This window comes from Microtus pennsylvanicus, chromosome 11 (genome assembly GCF_037038515.1).
Source record: "Microtus pennsylvanicus isolate mMicPen1 chromosome 11, mMicPen1.hap1, whole genome shotgun sequence".
Taxonomy (NCBI): domain Eukaryota; kingdom Metazoa; phylum Chordata; class Mammalia; order Rodentia; family Cricetidae; genus Microtus; species Microtus pennsylvanicus.
The window spans coordinates 22447501-22458896 of record NC_134589.1 but is presented as its reverse complement, the minus strand read 5'-3'; the positions used below and the strand labels follow the sequence as shown (position 1 = coordinate 22458896).

At 40.7% G+C, this 11396-nt stretch overlaps 1 protein-coding gene across 1 annotated transcript; it reads left to right on the top strand.

Annotated features, from left to right (window-relative positions):
- The first annotated feature begins 1228 nt into the window (after nucleotides 1–1228).
- Nucleotides 1229–2758, top strand: LOC142831555 (uncharacterized). The gene has a single exon (XM_075941781.1). The coding sequence runs from the start codon at nucleotides 1229–1231 to the stop codon at nucleotides 2756–2758; it is 1530 nt and encodes a 509-aa protein (XP_075797896.1).
- Nucleotides 2759–11396: the final 8638 nt, after the last annotated feature.

The window sequence follows — 11396 nt, the reverse complement described above, 5'->3', positions numbered from 1 at the left end:
TGAGATAGTAAGACAGAAGGACGTGCAGGCAGGCAGAAGGAAAAAGACAAAAAGACAGGGAAAGAACTCGAAACTAATAGCACTGAATCTACTCTCTGTCAGCAGTTGCCTTCTGACCTGTGTTTGCCTCTGTGGAACTGCTGTATGGCAGAAATCTAAGCATGATCCTCCTGGTGAGCCCCTCAGGGCAGGAAATATCAAGACCATTACACTCACACATGTGCGTGCACACACACACATACACACAGAGAGACACACAGTTTGATATCTTCTCACGCTCATGTATTTACACTTCCATCTCATATCCATAGTCTAGCCTCATAAGGAACATACTGTGCCATGTATTTATACCCCTAATGCTTCTGAAACACACAGGTGAAAGATAGGTAAAGAAAGACATATCTAGGCTAAGCTGATGTGAGAAATTATGTATAATAGTACAGACACTCAGGCACTCCACCCCTGTGAACATAGCATCATCATGCACATACTATATAAATTGAGGACTGTTGCAGAATATTAAATTACACTGTGTGAAGACATGTCATGCGGTTGTTTTATAAAGATCTGAATGATGAATAGCAAGCCACAAAAGTTTAGGCAGAACTTCTGGGGAGAGATGGTCTCAGAGAAGAAGTACAAGTGTTGCCAGCGAGACACAGAGGAAGCAGAACTTGAAGAAACAGTCCTAAAAGCAATAAGCCATGTGACAGCATGTAGGTTAATAAAAATAGATTAATTTAAATTATAAGAGCTAGTTAGAAACAAGCCTAGGATAAGGCCAAGCTTTCATAATTAGCAGTAAGTCTCCATGTTGGTTTCATGAGCTGTCAGCCCAATGAAAAATCCCACCACACAGAACAGACAAAATGAAAAAAAACAGATACTCTGATGCTCCCATGACATGAGGGGTGCCCTGTGACCAGAAGATGACCAAGGATACAAGGAGACTGATAGACCAATACTCTTCTGTTTATTGAAAGAGTTCATATGAGTTTTTCTGGTAGAAGAATCAGATTAAACTTTCAAATGATACATACCATTAAGCAGCACTTCCTTATGAAACATATACTGAATATGAAAAATGGTGTAAACAACATCAAGGAAAAGTCTTACTGATTGGTTCATGTTTTGAAGGCCTGACATATAAAAGGTCCAAAATGCAAGACCCCATCATATTGTAAAAACCTCACCTGTTGACAGGAACCCTCCAACCACACCTGACACCATGGCCAACTGCTGCTGCTTGCCTTGCTGCCAGCCTTCCTGCTGCACAACCATCTGCTGTAAGCCAACCTGTGTGACCAGCTGCTGCCAGCCATGCTGCAAGCCCAGCTGCTGTGAGACCACCTGTTGTAAGCCAACTTGTGTGAGCAGCTGCTGCTGCTGCACACCATGCTGCAAGCCCAGCTGCTGTGAAACCACCATCTGCAAGACCACCTGCTGTAAGCCCACCTGTGTGACCAGCTGCTGCCAGCCCTGCTGCAAGCCGAGCTGTTGCAAAACCACCTGCTGCACAACCACTTGTTGTAAACCAACCTGTGTGACCAGCTGTTGCCAGCCAAGCTGCTCTAAACCCAACTGCTGCAAGACCATATGTTGTAAGCCAACATGTGTGACCAGCTGCTGTCCACCCTGCTGCCAGCCCAGCTGCTGTGAAACGACCTGCTGCAAGACCACCTGCTGTAAGCCTACCTGTATAACTAGCTGCTGCCAGCCCTGCTGCAAGCCCAGCTGTTGCCAAACCACCTGCTGCGAAACCACCTGTTGGAAACCAACTCGCGTGACCAGCTGCTGCCAGCCAAGCTGCTCTAAAACCACCTGCTGCAAGACCATATGTTGTAAGCCAACCTGTGTGACCAGCTACTGCTGTGCACCCTGCTGCAAGCCCAGCTGCTGTGAAACCACCTGCTGCAAGACCACCTGCTGCGAGCCAACCTATATTACCAGCTGCTGCCAGCCTTGTTGCAAAACCACCTGCTGTACAACCACCTGTTGTAAGCCAACCTGTGTGACCAGCTGCTGTCAGCCCTGCTGCAAGCCCAGCTGCTGTGAAACCACCTGCTGCAAGACCACCTGTTGTAAGCCAACCTGTGTGACCAGCTGCTGCAAGCCCAGCTGTTGCAAAACCACCTGCTGCGAAACCACCTGTTGGAAACCAACTTGTGTGACCAGCTGCTGCCAGCCAAGCTGCTCTAAAACCACCTGTTGCAAGACCATATGTTGTAAGCCAACCTGTGAGGCCAGCTGCTGCTCTCTACCCTGCTGCCAACCCAGCTGCTGTGAGACCACCTGCTGCAAGACCACCTGCTGTAAGCCAACCTGTGTGACCAGCTGTTGTTGCACACCCTGCTGTCAACCCAGCTGCTGTGAAATCTGTTACTGCCAGCCCTGCTGCTGCCTGCCCTGCTGCTGCCAACCCTGCTGCTGTGAGCCCTGCTGCTGCCAGCCCTGCTGCTGCCAACCCTGCTGCTGTGAGCCCTGCTGCTGCCAGCCCTGCTGCTGTGAGCCCTGCTGCTGCCAGCCCTGCTGCTGTGAGCCCTGCTGCTGCCAGCCCTGCTGCTGTGAGCCCTGCTGCTGTGAGCCCTGCTGCTGCCAGCCCTGCTGCTGTGAGCCCTGCTGCTGTGAGCCCTGCTGCTGTGTGCCCTGCTGCTGCCCAACCTGCTGTGAGCCCTGCTGGTGCGTGCCCTGCTGCTGTGAGCCCTCCTGCTGCCAGCCCTGCTGCTGCCCAGCCTGCTGTGAAAACACCTGCTGCTAGATCACCTGATGTAAACCAACTCATGTGACCAGCTGGTGCTTCCAACCCTGCTGCTGTGAGTCCAGCTGCTGCCAGGCCTGCTGCTCTTCAATTTTCCAACTGAACTGTCCTTGTGTCTCACCAGTCTTGCCATTTGGACAGAAGCTCCCATCATACTTTGAGGCCTATCAGTCACCTTGATGGAATGCAAGTCCACTCACTCTCACTCTCCTTTTCTCTCTGTAAGGAGCCCAGCCCACAGCTTCTCCTCTGATTCTGGATCTTCATCTTCCCCTCTGAACAACTGAAAAAGAAACTTTATATAATATCAAAAATGTATGAACATTCAATAAAAATTCTGGACTGTTATTTATTCCATGTCTGTCATTATTACCCTTTGATAAATCACTTGATACTTTATCATATATTCCAAAGACATTTTTCTCCTATAAATAAAGGTCTTTTTCTTTCCTTCTCTTTCTCTCTCTGTCTCTGTCTCTGTCTCTCTCTCTGTCTCTCTCTCTCTCTCTCTTTCACACACACACACACACACACACGTGCACAAAAAAAGTTATAAAAATCCATCCCAACAGGAGACAGAAACAGCATCTGCTCCTCCTAATCTTCTATCAACAAACCAAAGCAGGATTCTACCAAAGTTGCCTCTGAGAAGTCAATGTTTTTTGGACTTCCTTACACAGTACAAATGAGGGACTGCTTACACGTATGAGGTTGTGTCTCCCTGATAATGCTATATTGCAATGTCTTTCCCTAGCAGGGTTGATGTCTTTTGCAAACCTACAGAGTAGGTTTCGCACATCTAGTCTTCGCTGATCTAGATGATATAATCCCTACTCTTACAGCTAAAGCAGAGTTTCATACAACTCATGTCAGGGAATAGTTGGACACTCAAGTGTGGCATCTCTCGGTGAGGGATGTAAAGAGTAACTAAGCCCAGCTGGGAGAAACTCTTCGAAAGGGCCACAGAAGAATTATCCAAGTGGTGATTCTTTGGCTCAGAGAACAGAACTGTAACACACACACACACACACACACACATACACACACCATCCTTTAGATCTCTGGAACAATTGGAAGCAAACAGCAAATGTCTATCCACTCCCCATGTACCTTACCCCATACCCTGAAAGAAACTTCTTGGTTCTTTCTTCCCTGACTCCTACTTTCAGACATGTCATTTGAGTGGAATCCCAGAGAAGTGATCTTTCTGTTGTGCATTTTCATCCATTTATGTTTGATGGATGCTTGGGTTGCATGACTGACTTCTTGACTATAGGATTGACATATGATGTGGGAAGATCTTCCACAAACAGAGGAATGCTACTCCTTCACTTCTTCCTGCAAATAACCTGAGGTAACCTGTAAACATAGTTTGCTACTCTCTTGACCAAGAAAGTCTACAAAAGCATGCAATTCAAGAACTTCAATTGACACTCATGAAACTGACTGGTGGTTAAAAAGGTGACACTGGTCAATGTGTGAACGTCAAACAGTGGAGATGAACCTGATGTGAACGGTGTAAATAGGATAGTTGATTCTGCTGTTCAGGCTTAAAAATGCAAAGGCTAATGTTAAAATCTGCTACAAACCACAACATTATATACTAATTTCTCAGACATGCTGTGGGACAATAGTCTTGAACTTTGTAAAGATTTTTAACTTGTGTTTTAATAAAATGCTGATTGGCCAGTAGCCATGGAGGAAGTATAGGTGGGGCAACCAGGCAGGAAGTAGAGGTAGGGTGACAAGAACAGGAAATTTTGGCAAGAGGAGTCAGTCTGCAGTCGACAATGAGGAAGCCAGATGAAGAGGAAGTAAGATGAAAATGCCTCACTGATAAAAGGTAGCAAACCATGCAGCAAACATAGCTAAGAATAATAGGCTAATTTAAGATGTAAGAATTGGTTAATAGGAAGCCTGAACTACTAGACTAAGCAGTATATAAATAATGTAAGCCTCTGTGAGTTTCTGTCGGACTGAATGACTGCAGGACTGGGCAGGACAAAATCAACTGTCAACAAATGGCACCAACATGGATAACTAAATCCACTTTAAACCTGAGAGAGTTTGCAAAAGAAATTCTAGACACAAAAAGAACAGAGTTAAGCATGGCTTCTTGGTAGCAGCATTTCCTCAGGTGGGCTCTGTTTGCTAGAGGCAAGCATGTCTCATTTAAGAGAGGCTTCCTGACTCAGCTTTAGTTGAAAACACTTTTGCAGCCCTTTTAAGAGGCCTAGCCAAAAAAACACATAAATGGTGTTTATGAATAGCTAGCAGCATACTTTTTGTTGGTGGCAGGGATTTTGAAATGCCTTAGAGTTGTGCCAATTAACATGGCTCTAGCCAGTACCTCCACCATGAGGCTAGACTCTCAGAAAGCTAGTGATTGGGTTGGATCAAGCCTTCAAAGCAATGGCTTTAATTCTAGCCATATGGTTTAGCAGATTAAAGATTCATGTGGTCAGAAAAAGAGAGATATACAGTAATGATAGATTCAGATGAAGAAAACCTCTAAATGGTTTACAGTGTGTTTAAAAATATGTGTAGGCTTGGGAGAGAAAAGATAAAGGATAAAGTCCATAAAATAATAAAGGAAGAAAGAGAATAGTTGGGTGTGGTGGCACACCTTTAATCCCAGCACTTGGGAGTCAGAGGCAGGTGGATCTCTGTGCATTCAAGGTGTGGTGACACACACCTTTAATCCCAACACTTGGGAGTCAGAGGCCAGTGGATCGCTGAGATCAAGGTCAGCCTGATCTATAGAGTGAGTTCCAGAATAAGCAATGATACACCAAGAAACTCTGACACAAAACACACCAATACTTAAAAATTAAAATATAAGAAATAGAGTTAAAAAATATAAAGCCACATAGTTCCAGGACAGGAACCAAAAGCTACAGAGAAACCCTGTCTCGAAAAATAAAAAAAAGAAAAAAGAAAAAATATAAAGCCACATAAAAGTAGAAGATACACTGAGAATCTGGATACTGTATGTTATTGTCTTGTCTTTGAATTGTTTGACTGTTTAGGAAGGAGCAACAGCTGCTAAAAGATATTTGATTATAAATGCTGTTAGATTAATCTAACATATGCATTTTGAAAATACCTTGACTTCAAAATTTTACTCTAAAGATATGTTACTTTGGAGAAGAGCTTTTGTTTTTGCTTCCCCAGGAAGTGAGAGACTTTGGATTCATTCTGAATTTGTAAACAATCAGTTGTGATTGAAGAAGACCCCCTGAAAAATCGCCAAAAGGAGTGCATGACCCAGATGATCCAACATTTCAGAGCACCTCTCTTGCAGTTTCCTATGAGTCTACACATATAACAGCCTCATGACCAAAATCCTAAATTGGGGAGGATCCCACCAGATTATCAGCACACCCAATCAGCAGGAAAGTAACCCAGAAAATTATGCCCACATTTCCAAAATATGGATAATGGATGTTTGTCTTTGTTTAAAGTATTGGTTACAAGTGGTTATGGATGATGGTCAGAAAAAAAGGTAAACAAAGAAGTTTAGATTCAGAGTTAATATTTTGATAAGAAAAAAGAGGAATTGCTGTGTTTTAATGCTCTTGTACCCTGTAAAGGTCTGTCACTTGCATTGATTTAATAAAAAGCTGATTGGCTAGTAACCAAGCAGGAAGTGTAAGTGGGTGACCACACTAGGAGAATCCTAGGAAGAGGGAAGACTTAGCTTGCAGTCATCAGCCAGATGCAGAGGAAGCAAGATAAGAATGACTCACTGAGAAAAGTTACTAAGCCACAAGGCTAAACATAGACAAGAATTATGTGTTAATTTAAGTTGTAAATAATTAGTTAGTAATAAACCTGAGCTAATAGACCAAACAATTTATAATTAATATAAGACTCTGTGTATTTCTTTGGAAGTGAATGACTGTAGGACCAGGTGAGACAAAAACTTCTGTCAACAGACCAGACTGACCAAAAACTGACAGTGATCCACCTGCCTCTGCCTCCAAGTATAGGGAATAAATGTGTGTGCCATCTTCCCCGGCTAAACCTACTTATTCTTGATATATGATCTTTTCAGTATATAGTAGAGTACAGTTTGCAGAGAGGGGGAAATGTGGTCAAAATATTGTGTTATATTTGTAGAAAATAAAACTATCATTTTCTTTTTCATTGTGCATCTCTGGGTTTGGTGTCAGGATAATACTAGCTTTGTGGTATGAATTTGGTAGTGTTCTTTCCCATGCTTAATTTATAAAAGAGTTGAAAAACATTGTTATTAGGTCATCCATAAAATTTGATAGAATTTAGTAGTGACCATGTTCTGAACATTTTTATGGAAAGATATTTAATTACTGCATCAACCTCATTGTTTATTATGGGTCTGTTCTGGCTTTATTTTGTTAGGTCCTATATATTTATATATTTATCAAGTTTATATAAACTTTCCAGTTTTGAGGAAAATAATTTTTGCAGTATCTCCTAATAGTCTGAATTTCACTGGGGTCTACTGTAACTTCCCTGTTTTTTGTGATTTTATTCCTTTTGATATTCTCATTCTTTCATTTTGAATAACTTGACCATTGGTTTGTCAGTCAAGTAAAGTCTTTCAAAGAACATTATTTCTGTTGGTTGGTTAGGTATGTTGTTCTTTTGTTTCTTTTGGTTTTTTGAGACAGGGTTTCTCTGTGTAGCTTTGGAGTCCATCCTGGAACTCATGATGTAGAACAGGCTGGTCTCAAAGTCACAGGGATCCACTTGCCTCTGCCTCCCATGAGTTGGGATGCTGTATATTGTTCTTTCTGTGTCTACTTAATTATTTTCTGGCCTATGTTTTATTATTTCTTACCTTCTACTAAAATTTAGATTAAATGCTTATTGTTTATCTAGAGAGTTCAGATGCATCATTAGGTCATTTATTTGAGACTTTACTGAGGGTTTGTGTGTAAAGACACTTATAGCTGTAACTTTTATGAATTCCCTAACTGATCACCAGTGGAGCTAATAGCCTGTCTATTGATTCTCAGTTGTGTTTAAGAAATTTTATTTCTTCCCTATTATTCAATGAAAACCAGCACACTCAAAGGCAAGGTTTTGAGTGAGTTTCTAATTATTCATGTAATTCTGTACACATTGTTGTTATTGGTTTCTATGTTTGTTCTAATGCAGTCTGATAGAATAAAAAAAAACATTATTTTTTTTTTTTTTGGTTTTTCGAGACAGGGTTTCTCTGTGGTTTTGGAGCCTGTCCTGGAACTAGCTCTTATAGACCAGGCTGGTCTTGAACTCACAGAGATCCGCTGCCTCTGCCTCCCGAGTGCTGGGATTAAAGGCGTGCGCCACCACCGCCCATCTTGATAAAAAAATAAATTATTTCCTTTCTTGTATTTGTTAATGCTTGCTCTGTGGCCTATGGTGTGATAAATATTGGGAAAGATTCCATGTGCTGCTGAGAAGAATGTGTGCTCCTTATGTGTGGAGTGGAATAGTCTATAATTATCTAATATTTCAGTAGACACAGGGTAGATTTAAATTCTAAATATTTTAGGGTGAGTTTTACCTTGACAATTTTTGATATTGTGGTAAACTATAAGAGTGGGCAATAAATTCCCCCAATTGTTATTTCATTGGGGACACATTCCCCTAAAACCTGGACAGAGAAAATGGTATGTTCCCCACTTTCTCCACTTTTGTATATTCTGCTGAGTCTTAGCCAGAGCCACAAGACAAATGACAAACACAAAGGAACAATAACCTGAGAAGAGTAAGAAAAAATTATGTCTGTTCATGTTTCTATTATTAAAAGGTTTTAAAAATCTATCAGAAAACTCTTACATTTAGCAAGCACTTGTAATTTACAAAATATGAATCAACATACAGAAATCAATAATGACCCTACTGTAAGGGAAGTTATGTAAACCATTCCAGTCACAGTAGGTACACACACACACAATAAAAAGATCTTATAGATGAACTTCACCAAGGATGTGAAGGAACCAGTATAATAAAAACTTTAACAGGCTGAAAATCAAAATTAAGAAGATCTCAAATGTTGCAGAAAGCTTATCTATAGAAAACACGAAGGTCATGGGCATAGGCAATAAGATTCTCAACTGCTCTCCAATAACTCAGACAAAAACAGCAAGAAATGGCAGATGTAGGTACACCAAATAAATAGCTTCTTCGCAAGTAAGATACAATGAACAGATAAAAGACAGACAACAAAAAGGAAAAACAAAAGAAAACCCATTCCCAGCTATTCATCCAGTGTATTCAAGTCTTAAACACACAATTATTTTAAAAATTAACAACAAAATTGAAAGTAACCAAATTCATAAGTGAAACAATTATTTGAATATTTCAAAAATATAGTACAAATGTCCTGTAAATGCATGAAAAAAAAACAACATAAGTAGTCATCAGGGAAATAAAACTTAAAACTACCTAAGAAATTCCATCTCTCCCCACTCAGGAAGGCTACCATCAAGGAAAACAACAGTAAACGCTTAGGAAACAGGAAGGAAAGAAAGGACTCTTTTAAGTCTTGATGAGAATGTGCATATTAGCATAATGTCCATGGAAATCGTTTGGAGTTTTCTCAAAGAGCTAAAAATAAAGCTGTCACATGATCCAGTAACATTACTCCTCTGTGTGCACTTAAAGTCACAAAGGTCGATATACAACGGAGAAATGTCTGCCACCATGGCTGTCAAAAAACTATTGCTTTATCAGGTTGTAAAATCAGCCACAGAAACCATTGATAGCTTGAATAAATAGATACAATGTTTACTATATAAATGACTCAAATCTTTCGGCCTTAACATAATATTTAGATTTGCACGCAAGCATTGGAAATGAAGATACCATATTGGTGAAATAAATAGGACTAAAAAAAAGACACTGATTGTATATGAAAAGAGGAAATAAATGACATGAACATAACAGGGGAGCAAAGCAGACCTGAGTGAGGCAGCAGAGAGTGTACAGAGGGCACTGTGCTGACAGGGAGGAAGATGTCACAATCTTTTCCATAAATGTGTAAAGATTAAAAAGGGCCCTTTTCTCTGAAATTATTTTCCTTTCTTTCTTTTTTCTTATACTTCCTCGAGACAGGGTTTCTCTGTGTATCCATGCCTGTCTTGAAACTAGCTCTATAAATGAGGTTGCCCTCAAATTCAAAACAATACCCCTGCCTCAGTCTCCCAAAGGTTGAAAATAAACCATGCACCACCACCACACAGCTATTTTCTATTATGTTAAACAATATCATATCATTCTTTTACAGTGTTATTTAATATGAACATTCTATTATTATGCATGAAGTGTGGTGAAAAAAATAAAAAGGGAAAATTCAAAAATGAATCGAATAATCAATAATCCACACACAACAAAAATGTGCATGTCTACTTACTTCGTTTCATCTTAAATCCATCACTACACACAGAGAAAAGCAGTAGAGGAAGAAAATAAAGAAGGGGTGGTATTCTGAGATAGTAAGAGAGAAGGACGTGCAGGCAGGCAGAAGGAAAAAGACAAAAAGACAGGGAAAGAACACGAAACTAATAGCACTGAATCTACTGTCTGTCAGCAGTTACCTTCTGACCTGTGTTTGCCTCTGTGGAACTGCTGTATGGCAGAAATCTAAGCATGATCCTCCTGGTGAGCCTCGCAGGGCAGGAAATATCAGGACCATTACACACACACACACACACACACACACACACACACACACATTTTGATATCTTCTTACTCTCATGTATTTGCACTTCCAACTCTTTTCTATAATTGAGCTTCATAAGGAACATACTGTGCAAGATATCTGTATCCCTAGTGCTTCTGAGATGCACAGGTGGAGGAACAGGTAAAGAAAGAGATATCTGTGCTAAACTGAAGTGAGATTTTATGTATAATAGTACAGACACTCAGCCAGTCCATCCCTGTGAACATAGCATCATCGTGCACATACTTCATAAGTTCAGGATTGTTTCCAGAATATTAAATTACACTGTGTGAAGACGTGTCATGCGGTTGTTTTATAAAGATCTGAATGATGAATAGCAGGCCACAAAAGTTTAGGCAGAACCTCCGGGAGAGATGGTCTCAGAGAAGAAGTGCAAGTGTTGCCAGCGAGACACAGAGGAAGCAGAACATGCAGGAGTCTAAAAGCCATGAGACACAAGGGAGCACAGATTAATAGAAATGGATTAAGTTGTAAGAGTGAGCTAGAAACAAGTCTAGGATAAGGCCAAGCTTTCATAATTAGCAGTAAGTCTCCATGTTGGTTTTCATGAGCTGTCAGCCCAACGAAAAATCCCACCACAAAGAACAGACAATGTGAACACAGATACTCTGATGCTCCCATGACATGAAGGGTTACCACATGATCAGATGATGACCAATAATACAAGAAGACTGATAGACCAATACCCTCCTGTTTATTGAAAGAGTTCATATGAGTTATTCTGGTAGAAGAATCAGATTAAACTTTCCAATGATGCATAACATTGAGCAGCACTTCCTTATGAAACATATACTGAATATGAAAAATGGTGTAAACAACATCAAGGAAAAGTCTTACTGATTGGTTCATGTTTTGAAGGCCTGACATATAAAAGGTCCAAAATGCAAGACCCCATCATATTGTAAAAACCTCACCTGTTGA